The sequence below is a fragment of the Tachypleus tridentatus genome, chromosome 13 (genome assembly GCF_004210375.1).
Source record: "Tachypleus tridentatus isolate NWPU-2018 chromosome 13, ASM421037v1, whole genome shotgun sequence".
Classification (NCBI taxonomy): domain Eukaryota; kingdom Metazoa; phylum Arthropoda; class Merostomata; order Xiphosura; family Limulidae; genus Tachypleus; species Tachypleus tridentatus.
In genome coordinates, this window is record NC_134837.1 from 6,781,110 (window position 1) to 6,796,660 (window position 15,551).

Genomic DNA, 15,551 nt, shown 5'->3' on the forward strand with positions numbered 1-15,551 from the left:
TATTTATTGTAGGCAGCATTTGATTATATGCATTTTTTGTTCATGATTTATTTTAACTGTTGTCAGAATTTAAACATATTTAAAGAAAGTTTTTCAGAGAGCTATTCTTGCCATCTCTTCCACACATGTTCTATCTTCTGTGTTTAACTGTCAAAGGTAAGTCTTAACAACTTCTCGTTCCTATCCATTTATTATTGTCACAGCTTTAAGGCTTTCTTTCATCTTATGATCACTGTCTATTATTTTTCAACAATCATAATAGTCAATATTCAATTTGTAAAATAGTCTTATCTACAAGTTGTTACGTTTTCTTTAGGTTATCAGCCATTAATGTAGTGTCATCCAAATATCTTATATCTATCGTTAATCCTTTGATACTTTCTCTGCATCTGAAAGTCACTTCCGTCAGAGATCACACGTCCAAGTCTTTTTATTTCAATGAGTGACAACTGTTCACTGTCGGATGTTATAGGTGCTAGTTGATAGTATGTTTAAATGTTATTGCCATCCAAACCAATACATCCAAGACATTCTATCAGTTTTGAATGGTAAAGTTTAAATATCTTGGCATAATCTATAAAACAAATGGAATCCAATGTATTTTTATGGTATCCTTGTCATGATGAATATTGCTTCTCAGTCCACTCAGTTCAAGTTCGTCCTCAGACACCTGACTATTTTGTAGTTGTTCCTTTCCAATATGATCTTGAACAATAAACTGGTTAATGGTTTATCAGGCTGCTGTTCTGAAATCCAATTGCTTTTGGCTTCTTTGTAAATGTGGTAAAAACTAATTACTTCAAGTCTTCTCAGATATGTTTTACACAGCAATATCAGCTTACCAACAATAAATTCTTCAAGCTTTTAGCATATCAGTGTTATAACTTAGATCTGTAGTAACAGGGTGTGAACCTCAGATCCATACCTCCTCTATACTCATACATTAAAGTTTACTTATCACCCCAGTAATGTGTTTTATTTTTATACTCTGTTTAATTACAATTAACTACCTTCCCACAAACTATGAAAGGCCAATTTTGGTTGTAGTGTAACGTGGACTTGTATCACTGCATTTTGTTTCCTGCCACAGATGAAGATAATAAATCTGATATATACTGTACCATCGTCTTGGTTAGCAGCCTATACAATCACCTAAGTCTGGTACAGTATTAACTAATTAATGAATAGATGTAGATAATTGTGCAGAGCTCTAGTTATGGTAATTATTATTCAATATTCAACCCTCACAGCCATACTGAATGTACTATTTCTATTGTCTTTTCTGACTGTTTCTTTTTCCTTGTTGCATATATAGAAAAACATAAATAAAAATACAAAAATATTTGATTTTATGATAACATTCAGCAGGTTTAGGTTAAAATATTTTCTATATAAAAAGGATGAATAACACAGATAAATTCTACAGATAGAGAAGTTCATTATTTATTAACTGAAAGTACTGTTTACAAAAATAGATATATAGGAATTACTGAACCTTATAAATTAACCATGTTAGACAACCTTCCTTCCAATTGAGACATTTCACAAGATGTTTCACTGGTTAATATGAACCCCACCCCATCTCCCCGACTTCATTTTAAAAATATTGACTGGATACTTCTGTATATAAGTAGACATGTGTTGTCTTATCCCTGAGTCATTTCACAGTAAATAATATTAACAAATGTTTACTGTTTTGGATTAAGTAATTGAAGTTGAAAGGTTACCAAACACAAATATGTAATGATAGGCTTCAGATTTGGTTAAAAGCAACTGGTAGTTATAAATACGTATCAATATTTGTATATATTAATATTGCACAAGAACTGTTTCAACAACAACACATAGTCAAGGAACAATACAAACAATCAACATCTCTAGATCCATTGTTCCAAATAAGTTATTTTTGTACATGTTTCTGATGATATAACTGTAATGCTTTCCACTGTACCTTTCCTAACAAAATATGGTGGCGTCTTGAACGAATAAATTCCACTGCTTCTTGAGTATTCCATCCATGTTTCTTTACAAATAAAGACTGATTAATGAGCAAAATACTAATAAACCTAACAAATAGTGAGAAACTTTCATAAAAACAATCAAAAAATAAACAGTTGTACATATAATACAGACATCAATAACAATTCTTAATGTATTAAAGACACACACAGGAATACTCCAGACCAATGGGTGGCTTGTTGTAAACTAAATTTAATACAATTCAAAGTGATTTCTGTCTTAATCCAAAAGCACCCACTGAACCTGTACACACTAACAAAATAGTTCTCTACAGCTTTTAATGAAATGAAAAACATTTCCAGACACCTGTAAAGATTAATGGCTGCAAACTTCATCAATAAATTTACAGTACAATAAAGCGTAATATGGAGATCACACAACATGAAGTTTTCTTAATGTTGCTTCAGTTGGATAACAAATTTTTAAAAAATTGTCTTGGATACTGAAAAAAATTAAACATATCCTAAACTATATATAATAAATATAATGTTTGGATAACAAATGGTTTCCCTAGTTACTGATGGATTGTTTAATATTTGAGAGGATAAGGAGTGATTATCAGTTTGTTTTATTACTTCCAATACTCCAGACATCTATTTTGAATATTACAAGAAACTGTTTTAAAACTCTGAAAAACACCTACCTTCACAAAATCAATATTATTTGTTAATAGAAAGAGTGTTAATTAAATCATGAGTAAAATCTTAAGCTGGAACAACATATTTCTAATTTTTCATTGAATTTAATTAAGGCCAATAAAACCAGATGAAACTGTGTAACTGAAATACACTAAATTACAGAAAATTGTTTTTATTAGAGCTACATAAAAATTTTGATAATGTGCATAACACACAACTTTCTTACCTCCATCAGGTAACAACCAACCAATGTTGCACTACGAGTTCTTCCAGCCTTACAATGGACATACACACTATTTCCCGTATTTTCAAAACTTTTAATGAAAGACACTCCTTTCTTGAGTTTCTCCTGAGAAGGAGTTTGAAAGATGTCCATTGTGTTCAGTTGAAGGAACTCAACATTCTTAGCAAGCCATTCCTTGGAAAAAGTTATTTTAAAAATTAAAAACCATTAAAATGTGAAAATACAGTCAGAGTTGAGTATTTTTTACCTGAAAAACTCTGAATGAAAAAAAACAGTGCAAAGAGAAAAATAGTTGCTGTACTCAAAACTAAATAATTATAAACATAAGGATGAACATAAAAGATTACAACACTTACTACCAGGTAACTTACAAAAATCTGAGTAAATGTTTAAATTGCTCTAATTATAAACATGTTAATTATTCTGAACAATTTTGTTTCAAAGCCAAACCTAAGCAAATTGAGTAAATATGTAACATTAAGTTTCATGAATACTCTGCCTAAACAATCTATCAGAGATTACCTAGAGCTGTTATGGACCAGCCTCTATCAAGAAGATCAAGGAGTACAGTGAGTTTCATTATGTTGTTGCAATGTAATTCTTGATGTATATAAATGAGTAAATAACAAACAACATTAATTCCATGGTGTTGTAGCTGTTGCAGAAATGTTATTTTTAACATGTAAACTAAGTTCCCTTTAACAAACTTCAAAAATTTTGCAAGACCATTGCTTATCCAATGTCATTATTTTATTACATTCAGAAATATTATTGCTTTAAAACAAAATAATTAATTGGCATATAATAATTTTATTTGTACAAGTGTAGAGAGAAAGTTTAAGACCAGATGTACTTCTCCGGAGGCTCCAAAAGTGTTCTGTTTCAGGAGCAAATAAAACCAAAATTTAGAATAAAATATTTTTACTTGTTTGAGTTGCTCTGTATTGTAGCCTACAGAGTGCACAATTCTTCTGTGATTCATGGCACGTTGCTCTGTATTGTAGCCTACAGAGTGCACAATTCTTCTGTGATTCATGGCACGTTGCTCTGTATTGTAGCCTACAGAGTGCACAATTCTTCTGCAATTCATGGCACGTTACTCTGTATTGTAGCCTACAGAGTGCACAATTCTTCTGCGATTCATGGCACGTTGCTCTGTATTGTAGCCTACAGAGTGCACAATTCTTCTGCGATTCATGGCACGTTGCTCTGTATTGTAGCCTACAGAGTGCACAATTCTTCTGCGATTCATGGCACGTTGCTCTGTATTGTAGCCTACAGAGTGCACAATTCTTCTGCGATTCATGGCACGTTGCTCTGTATTGTAGCCTACAGAGTGCACAATTCTTCTGCGATTCATGGCACGTTGCTCTGTATTGTAGCCTACAGAGTGCACAATTCTTCTGCGATTCATGGCACGTTGCTCTGTATTGTAGCCTACAGAGTGCACAATTCTTCTGCGATTCATGGCACGTTGTTCTGTGTTGTAGCCTACAGAGTGCACAATTTTTCTGCGATTCATGGCACGTTGCTCTGTATTGTAGCCTACAGAGTGCACAATTCTTCTGCGATTCATGGCACGTTGCTCTGTATTGTAGCCTACAGAGTGCACAATTCTTCTGCGATTCATGGCACATTGCTCTGTATTGTAGCCTACAGAGTGCACAATTCTTCTGCGATTCATGGCACGTTGTTCTGTGTTGTAGCCTACAGAGTGCACAATTTTTCTGCGATTCATGGCACGTTGCTCTGTATTGTAGCCTACAGAGTGCACAATTCTTCTGATTCATGGCACGTTGCTCTGTATTGTAGCCTACAGAGTGCACAATTCTTCTGTGATTCATGGCACATTGCTCTGTATTGTAGCCTACAGAGTGCACAATTCTTCTACACGTTGCTCTGTATTGTAGCCTACAGAGTGCACAATTCTTCTGCGATTCATGGCACATTGCTCTGTATTGTAGCCTACAGAGTGCACAATTCTTCTGTGATTCATGGCACGTTGCTCTGTATTGTAGCCTACAGAGTGCACAATTCTTCTGTGATTCATGACGCACACACATTTTACACGTGACAGTAGTACAAGTTACATATTAAGTTTTCTATATGTGAGGCCACTTAATGTCTACTGACTGACTGACAAATATTGTATAATGGTGTAACTGGTTAAAATAGTTCCCTCTTACGTGCAGCCTTTCATCAGCCCTCTCAGGGAAACTAAAAAAGAACTTAACTGGTTTACAACAAAACAGAAAAAAAACCAAAACTTTCTGTTGAACATAAAGAAATTATTTTCACAAAAGTAACACCTACTTCTTTGGTTGTCACCCAGAACCTAAGTTCATAATCTTCATTCATTGATACTACTCCTTTCACCTTTTCTTCATGAATCAACTGTCAGATGTAAAAATAGATGCACATTTATCATAACATACTCCACAATCCATCATTTATTTGACGTCTTGAAGAATTTCAGTTGTAGTTGGTACTATCAACAATCAGAACTAAATGGAAACTAAGCTATCTTAATACAAATCTTTCAATGACCTTTTGACTAACCTTACACTATCGTTGTCTAGTTTTGTATTCCTAGTGAATCATTTTGTTAACAAACCTGCTGATATCCATTCCTTACTTAGAAACTGCAGTTAGATAAGACAATTAAGATGAATCAATTTAAAGAAAAAATCAAATGCATATTAAGACAAAGAAATTTCGGTTATAATAACAAGATGTTCCTCTGTCAGAAGTTTCCAACAAGCTTGTAAACAGACAATTTAAGACCCACAATATGATTAAACACGACACCATTGGTTCTTATGATATTTAATAAGAGTAAGCAAGTCAGTATAAGGGTAATAAGGTGTTCCTTAATTTAAACCTTAACTTTAAAGTCCTTATCAGTAGTGGTCGAGCAATAAAGCACCAAAACTAAATGTTTATTGTTAGATTTAAAGAAACTTCTAACCAGTTTTAAAAAAAATTGTTGCATAATTTGCATAAAGTGAAACTTGGTTCCCTCACAAAAATGTAAATATTACATAAGAATTCTTTGAACCAATGTTCTCAAATTACATTTGATTAAAAATACGAAGCATTTCCTATGCTTGCCCTTCTCTTTGAGAAAAGAAAATTTTCATATCTTAGTATTAGATATTTTCTCACCAGCTGCACGAGGCATGCAAAACAACTACAGCCAGAAATAAATACATAAACAATCGACCATTATGAAAACAACCATGAAGCTAAGCCACAAGTTATTTAAATTAAAAGACCAAACTAATTGTTAAACACAAGTGACGTCTTTAAACAAGTTTACTTCCTGGTCACGTACAGATATAAACAATATTGACATGAACGTACCTTTGGTGTGATATGTCGCAACGGGAGAGCACCCAAAATAACAACATCATCGATTCTGTTGTACCACATCCGAGAAGATACTTTTTCCATACACATATTATAGAATAGAGTTGGATAAAAAGTAATTCTGGAAAATATTCCAATCACTCGCATCGTTCATGCAGGAGTTAACTAAACAAATTCCTGAAATAAAATAAAATATTCAATAGTATACACATACATAATGATGTTCTAGAATTATTATATTACAATGTAGTGTTAAAACAAACAGAATACGTGTCAACTGAAATGTGGATAACAGTTACCCAAGCCACATTTTCTACAGCTAAGATCAGAATTCAATAACCAATCTATATGTAAAAATGGCTCGTTTGGGTTGAGAAAATATTTTACTTAGAGGAGCGAACCCAAATGAGCCATTTTTACATATATATTTTTCTCTACAAATGGGTTTTCTCGACATCACTGATCAATAACCAATCTGCCATTATAGTTTTGCAATCAAGCTATGATTAAATAGTCAAATGTTCCACAGCTTAAAACTACACCTGACAACTTTAACACTTTGTTCTTTTTATAAATGTACAAGCTCTTTTTGAAGATCCTCACGTACATCCAAAAGTTTCTACTCAATTCAAGTGTTAATTTTAATAATGTCTACTAAAGAATTATTGTAAAAACACTCTTCTATTTCCTTTAATCTCATTAAATTATAAATATTCATTCTACTTAAATTCGTAATATTTATGTATCAGAATGGAATTTGGGCTCATTACAACAACCAGATATTGTGTAGAAAGCTTCAAGTATTTTTTATTTCAACCTTGTCAAAATCTGTTGAGTTTCTATATAATACACAATTTTTGTTTGTGCAATGAGTAAAGTTTAGTTATGTTAACCTGATTGTATGACCTTGTAATTCTAAATACTGAGACATACCTTATGTGATCCAGTGTTGTTATTTTGATAATACGTATAGCTTTTTGTTCTCGTTTGTTGTCAATTCTTTGTTGTTACCACAACCTATTAGTTAAATGTAATCACACAGCTCTAATAATGGAGAGAAGGGTTAAACATTTAATCTCCTTGACACTGGCCATGAAAGGACAACCTTTAAGAACCAATTAGCCTTTGGTGTCTGTATTTTACATTAAACATTAAAGCTACCAAGTTGGTGCCTTTTACACACAACATATTGGTATTAATTTTTAAAGATGATTTACAAGGTAACCCTGTAAGACAAAATTTATTAAATCTCTCTCATGAGAGGCTGACTATTATAATATTCTAACAAAACAAATAAACAGTTCAAAAACAAAAATTCATGGTTGAAGTCAGAAGGGAGTTTTCTAAGGAACAAAGATACAATTTAACTAACTGTCACGAAATGTTATCACCTGAAAATGTTTAATAACACCATATTATAATCACACACGACATACAAACTTTTCTTACTGTTCACAAACCTCAATGTTAGTTTCTACTACAGAAGCATAACCTTCCAACCATTTGTTTGTTAATTGGCAAGTACATTCTTCCCGAAAGCAACACCATTAAGATTTTTTACAGGAAACAATACACAGCCCAAACAAGTTGGTATAAATCATGACATATGACTACAGCTCTTTGTTTTAGGTTTTTACTTATCATTAAATATGCTAGCCATTTATCAGGCTTTATTTTTAATTTAAGATACTGCTGAGTTACTTACTTTTCCAAAATTCTATTGATAAAATATAAACACTTTTCTCTACAAAATTTTGCTTTTCTGTTTTCAGAAGTATAACCTTCTGCCATTTTTAATTTTTGACCCATTTGATTTTTACCTTTAATTTGTAGACACAACACAAACTAAAACAATGGAATGACTTAATGTTACCTGTAACAAAAATGTTTAATAAAGGTGACAATTAAACTAGGAGGTTTGATATAGAGGTAAGAAAACCAGGAGATATCCATGAAAAACTGCTAAGAGATCTTACTACAAATATGGGAATTTATTGACAAGAACTGACAACAAATGAGAACAAAAAGCTATACGTATTATCAAAATAACAACACTGGATCACATAAGGTATGTCTCAGTATTTAGAATTACAAGGTCATACAATCAGGTTAACATAACTAAACTTTACTCATTGCACAAACAAAAATTGTGTATTATATAGAAACTCAACAGATTTTGACAAGGTTGAAATAAAAAATACTTGAAGCTTTCTACACAATATCTGGTTGTTGTAATGAGCCCAAATTCCATTCTGATACATAAATATTACAAATTTACCAAACAAATGAATGAAGACCAGTACAGATATGAATCTAGCTAGACTTTATTTGATGTAATGTGTACAGTACAGACATGAATCTAGCTAGACTTTATTTGATGTAATGTGTACAGTACAGATATGAATCTAGCTAGACTTTTTTTGACGTAATGTGTACAGTACAGATATGAATCTAGCTAGACTTTTTTTGATGTAATGTGTACAGTACAGACATGAATCTAACTAGACTTTATTTGATGTAATATGTAAGTACAGATATGAATCTAGCTAGACTTTATTTGATGTGATGTGTACAGTACAGACATGACTCTAACTAGACTGTAGTTGATGTGTACAATCAAGATATATTTAGTTCACAATCAGTAACACGAACATGTAGGATAACGAGAGGTAATTTTGTTCCGTCAAGATGTATTCTATTCACCGGAAAGAATTAAGCAATCAATCCAAATTAAAATAATAACAGAAGGGAAGATAAGTGGTGCGAGAAATGAAAAACATTGGACTCGGGCTTCTTGGTCAACTTAAAGAACAGAGATAGTTGTAGGTCATGTTTACAACGCATTGCATTTAGATAAACACAAAATAAGGAAAGTTCAAGAGAGCACATGATGGGTACTTGGGAAATCAGGACTGGATATAAGGGGATTGGTGTTTGCTGAAATAAATGGAACACCCAAGATGAATCAAGGTTTCCTTGTCACCCATTAAATTTTATGTTAGGTGTGTTAAAATCCTACCCACTCTTATCCAACAAGATTTATAATTATCAGAACAAATCCCACTTCACTGGGTTACCAGAACAGAATATATTGAACTACAGGGAGACTAAAAATAAAAATACTGTGTTCATGTAATGGGGCTTTTTCACTGCAACTGTTAAAAACTCAGACTTTTAAATATTTTGAAAGAAACAGAAAACATCCAAAATGCTAAATATATACTATTCATGGAATCAAGAGTTACAACACTGTTTTGGGAATGAAGGAAGAGATAATTCTCTAATCATACCCTCCACCCACAAACCAGATTCTTGGCTACAGTCCCGTTATACAATTACATATTTCAGGTAGCAATACTAAATATTACCAACGTATTTTTGTTAGCACTTATCTCTGCAAGTAGTATGCATTATTCTGAATTAATATTAACTGGAATACATATTATAATTTATTGGTTTTCAGTACCTCAAAGAGATTATCTTGAACCTGAGAACCTAAAACATGGTTTTCCAACACCTTAAGTTAAAAATCACTAATTATTCTTGCTAGGTTTGAATACAATTGCACATGGTCCTGGTACTAACACTACACGTTAAGTTTAATGCGTAGTATTACTATGGAATAATAAACATTGGTCTCCAGATTTAAAGCTGGTTTGCTACTTAATATGGCTAACCCTTTCTAGTACGTGAGGGTTTAATTATTTTAAGAAACTTTTGCAACCACCATGTCAGCATGAAACTAATCGCACTATAACTTCCTTGCACATTATGTTCCAAATTATCAACAAAAAAAACTTAATTTAGAAAATTATATTATCATTATTGTAAATGAAAGGCCTGTCTTACTTTAATACGTTAATTTAAAATTAAGTTATAACAGACACAACCGTGCCACGTGAATCCCGAGCAGGAGAATCTTCAATATTCTTGAACTTGAGACATGCCAGGTTGAATGTCATTTGATGACCGGCAGCCGGTAGTCTATTGCGTTCCTTTCATTTTTACACATACACTAAAATCATCGCCTCAAAGACATCTTACAGTTACCTAAGCCAACGTACAACAGAAAATAAAATATTACAGTTAGAAAAATTTATAATTATATCTTCTGTTTTTGATTAATGAAACATAAGTATTATTTATTTACTTAAAACGATTTATATTTCGCACTTAAAAAATAAATTTATTTCCACTTGTGGAAATACGTCATTCAAAGGATAGCTTTCTGATTAGCCAGATACGAAAGGGTAAAAAATTACCAGCGAAAATCTAAAAAACAATAAAAACATACACACACATAATTCAACAAACTAACCCAGAAATTGTAATATTAAGTGAAACCTTACCATACAAAACCAATATATTTAAAATACCATACTACACTACCATCAGGAGAGACAGATTAAATAAACAGGATAAAAACAGTAGAATGTTGCTGCTACACAAAACAAATCTATCAGTTACAAAAATTCAAACCAGCAGCAACAACGATTTGTTTTGTTTGTTTTTTTGGAATTTCGCACAAAGCTACTCGAGGGCTATCTGTGCTAGCCGTCCCTAATTTAGCAGTGTAAGACTAGAGGGAAGGCAGCTAGTCTCTTGGGCTACTCTTTTACCAACGAATAGTGGGATTGACCGTCACGTTATAACGCCCCCACGGCTGGGAGGGCGAGCATGTTTGGCGCGACTCGGGCGCGAACCCGCGACCCTCAGATTACCAAGCGCACGCCTTAACGCGCTAGGCCATGCCAGGCCAGCAACAACGAACATATAAATACCGATATCCTGTTAAACAATCGTTCTACTGTCACAATAGCAGGAATTTATTGCTCACCCACAAAACAAATAGACTTAAATTTAATTAACAACATCTTTTCCCACAATCAAAATATCATTTTAATCGGAGATTTAAATAGTAAACTGTCAGTTATCAACACTGAATCAATCACAGCCCAGCATTTATATGTTAACATTTCAATGTCTTACTAGGATAGTGAAGCGGAAACTTTGTCGCCATCTGCTAAATAGTTATGATATTGTACTTTGGTTTCTTTACTTTCAATTGCAGAGACCCAGAGAGTGTGGAATGCTGCCAAGTTATATTTACACAGTGACGATGGTGATAAAGAAACTGTCTCAACTGTCTAAAAATATGTTATATGTATATATTATACAAGCAAATGTAACCTTAAAATTTAGTGCATTGCGAAAAGTAGCTGAAACTTTACCATTCTAGTACATTCAAAAGCAAGGTTTTAAGTTGATGGCGTACTTGGATCTCTGATGAACATCACAATGACCAAAAACATGATGTGAATTGAAACTTCGAAGGGCTTACTAAAACAAGTTACAAGGAATTATAACAAAAAACATTATGGTACATGTTATCAAACTTTCAATATTGGGTAAGGTCATATAAAAACTTTTGCAATAGAGGCAGTATCAATAGTTTATGGTAGGTTTGGTAAATTTTTATAGTTTTAAAAAAATCAATAATAAAATACTCTTTGAAAATGTTGCCAATAAAGTCTTAAAATGGTTGGAATGCACGATCTTAACTCAAATTTTTCAAAAAATTTCGGGGAATGGCCCATGTACACTCTCCTCACGCAAAAACACACAAATGTACAAACACAGAATCTCACTCTTTTTTTCAAAATGAATTATTTGAGAGCTGTGTTACAAATGTTTAAAAATATTCGTTTAGGCCTACTGCTAGGCGTGTCCATCATGGTTAAATATAGGACATAAACACATAAACATATTATAGACAACACAAAATTCAATTATTACTACAGCATACAAGGTCCCTCGCAGCACCTCATCAAAATTCATACACAAATACGCAATTATTCAAACCATAGACTCTTGCATGATTCTCTAAATTACTTTAAGAAAAATTGACAAAAATGATTTATTATGTGAGCTTGATCGCTACCATGTACATGATGAAAATATATCTAAGTGCCTCTCTCTCCTTAATATATATTATAAAAATAAGAATGCCATAAGACCAGGCCACCTATTACTAGACTATAAAACCCACATTAGTTTAACGTTGATATTTTAACACTTAGGACAGGGTTTTATTCCTATGACAACTGTTTTCAAGTAAAAAACTGATGCATACATAGACATTCGCCCTGAAAGCCCTCGAGTAGCTTGTGCGAAATTAAAAAAAAACAAAAACACTATTTGGAAATAATATGTATTGTAAAGGAAAAATTCCATATACCAAACAAAAACTGCTGTGGTAGTGACTGATTGGAATTTATTTTGTGAAAAAAATTGAAACCTCAAGAAAATTCTGATATTTTCATAATCTTTAACAAAAAAAATGCGTAGGATAGAGGTTAACTCAAAATCTTTTGCTACTTTATTTCTCCTTGATATGTTCTTAATTACCAGGGGGGTCATGTTCGCTCGAACCTCTTTCTGCTGTCCGTGCTGTTAATTTATTTGCTGTAGGATGTTGATGGTGAATCTATTTGTAGGTCGATCTGTTTGTATTTGAATTTCGCGCAAAGCTACACGAGGGTTATCTGCGCTAGTCATCCCTAATTTAGCAGTGTAAGACCAGAGAGAAGACAGCTAGTCATCACCACCCACCGCCAACTTTTGGACTACTCTTTTACCAACGAATAGTGGGATTGAGCATCACATTATAACGCCCCCACGGCTGAAAGGGCGAGCATGTTTGGTGCGATCAAATAGTGAACTTGAAAGTTAAACTTCGTAAGACATCAGAAATATCGAACCTGCGCGAACGGAAATTCAAAATGGCATAGGCTAGTAGAATAAATAAATAGAGTCGTGCAAATAGCTGCCTTCCCTCTAGTCTTACACTGCTAAATTAGGGACGGCTAGCACAGATAGCCCTCGAGTAGCTTTGTGCGAAATTTCCAAACAAACAAACAAACAAAGCAAATATTTGAAATGGTGTACATTTATAGTTACAGGGCGAACTGCATTCGCTATAACGTTAGGCTAGAAAAATAGAGGGTATGAAATGTGTATTAGTAGTTTTAATCTCAGTTAGTACTTTTTTAGTTACAATCAGTTTTTCATTTTGAATATGTACATGAAGCAAACTGAAGAACTAGCGATTTATACCGATATCATGCTAACACTGATATTATCACTAACTTTATCACCGTCACTCAATATAATATTACAAGTAGAACTATAAAAAGTAACAGTACATTACAGGGAAATAAATAAATAATTTTCGTTCAAATTACAAGTGAATTAAGTGGCTTAGAATTATACTTTATAAGTTTATTTACGTCACTGTAACAATAACGTGTAATGTTTAGAGGCAGTAAGGGATCTATTGGACCATCTTGACTGCCTCATTCTCTAAATTAAACTAAAACTGTTTAACTTAATATTAATAAATTTTAAAAATATTATCATTCATATAGTTAAAACTTAAGCGAGAAAGCATGGTAACTATATGAGGGATAAGATGTTTTAAGTTTATTAATGTTAAGCTATATTTACTACCTTCACAACATCCAATGACAGCAACCCATTCCAGGAGTCAAACACCCTGTCCAAAAAATAAAACAAACCTTATTGAAAATTACTACCCCATGTCAAAACTTGTATCTGTGCCACTAACCTTACTATTCTCACTGTTATATACGGAAATAGTTGCTGTATCAGCACTTTCAATTCCTTAATCTTAAACACCTCAATCAGAAAAGTTCAGGTATTTTAATCTCTACTCATGTGACAAACCCTCCAACCCAGGCACCATATTAGTAACCCTTCTTTGAATCATTTCTAACAACTCAGTGTCTTTCCTACTGCAAGGAGCCAAAAATGAACACAGTATTCCAAATGTGGCCTAACCAGGAACCTATACAATAAAATTATAACCTGTTTAGAGTTGTATTCAATATTTCTGTAGATACAACTTAAACTTTACAAAGACATAGAAACTAAGAGATGGTCTGAAATTATATTTACAAAAATTCTTGAATAGAAAAAAAATAAAAATACTAAATAAATAGAAACTATAAATGACTTTAAAGTCACAGACCATTGTATGCCTATAGAATTTCATTGGTAAGTATATAACACACAAGTCAGGGATTTATATATGTATCACAATGTATATTTTTTATCTCAGTTTTCTGTAGGATAGTTTTAGTATATTTATAGATTTTCTAGCATCACGTGGCCATCAGTCAGTAGGAACAATGACAATTTGTTACAGGGCTACTGTATGTAGATATCAGCATGTATGTTCCCATTTATTGTTGGATTTTTTATAGAGTTGAATTTACTAAGTTATTTTTTTATTAATGGTATTTCTGTTCAAAAACTAGATGTACTTAAACTGGGTCCCTGAAAGTGTTCTGTTTCAAGAGTAAATAGAACCACAAATGAGAGTAACAAATATTGTTATTTCTTGCTTTAGAAGTTTGTATGTTTTGTTGTAGCCTACACAGTTTATAACCCTTGTGATTTATGACATTCATATGTTTCCCTGATGTCACAATAGCTCAGAGTACAACGTCAAACATTCCTTATGTCATTTTAGAATCTACTGATTGACTGACACACAAAACATTATTGTATGGTGGTACATGTGGTTAAAATAGGTGACTGCTCCAGGCAGCATTTAGCACCATTTTGAAGAAAATAAATAAACTTAATGGTGCTCATATTGTGCAAACATTTTATACCTAAAAAACAGTTTTTATCAAATTAACGTAATTGGTTATGCGATATTAGTGAAACTTGTGAAAGGCTTAGCATAAGATGTGGTGTATTTTATTTTAGTTGATAAGAGTTGAATTTAAAATACAATTATACAGAAATCTTTAACTGGTACAAATCATTTCAAGTAACAAATATCCTTAGAATCTGGTAGTATTGGTTTGGTTTGTTTTGAATTTCGCACAAAGCTACACGAGGGTTTCTGCACTAGTCATCCTTAATTTAGCAGTGTAAGACTACAGGGAAGGCAGACTAGTCATCACCACCCACAGCCAACTCTTGGGCTACTCTTTTACCAACAACAAGTAGGATTAACCATCACATTACAATGCTCCCATGGTTGAAAGGGCAAGCATGTTTGGTGTGATGATGATTCAAACCTGCGACCCTCAGATTGCGAGTCGAGTGCCTTAACTACCTGGCTTTGCTGGCCCAAATCTGGTAGCAAGACATGTTTAATATCGTTCCACTTATTATATAGGTTACACACGATTTTGTGACTTGTGTCAAGCATGGATTTAGATTGTGGATCACATGTAGAGTTGGAC

At 32.9% G+C, this 15,551-nt stretch overlaps 1 protein-coding gene across 6 annotated transcripts; it reads right to left on the reverse strand.

Moving 5' to 3' along the window:
• Positions 1–1,423: 1,423 nt before the first annotated feature.
• PTPMT1 (protein tyrosine phosphatase, mitochondrial 1) lies at positions 1,424–10,489 on the reverse strand. Of its 6 annotated transcripts, none has more exons than XM_076476566.1 (5): positions 10,156–10,489; positions 6,265–6,447; positions 5,215–5,295; positions 2,884–3,075; positions 1,424–2,038 (listed from the first exon to the last, which is right to left on the reverse strand). In XM_076476566.1, the coding sequence occupies exons 2-5, from the start codon at positions 6,415–6,417 to the stop codon at positions 1,901–1,903; spliced, it is 564 nt and encodes a 187-aa protein (XP_076332681.1). In that variant the 5' UTR covers positions 6,418–6,447; positions 10,156–10,489; the 3' UTR covers positions 1,424–1,900. The 6 variants fall into 6 exon arrangements, with proteins under 6 accessions (XP_076332681.1, XP_076332680.1, XP_076332679.1 ...); XM_076476565.1 differs by having other exon boundaries at positions 9,737–10,489; XM_076476564.1 differs by having other exon boundaries at positions 10,161–10,488.
• Between the last annotated feature and the right edge of the window lie 5,062 nt (positions 10,490–15,551).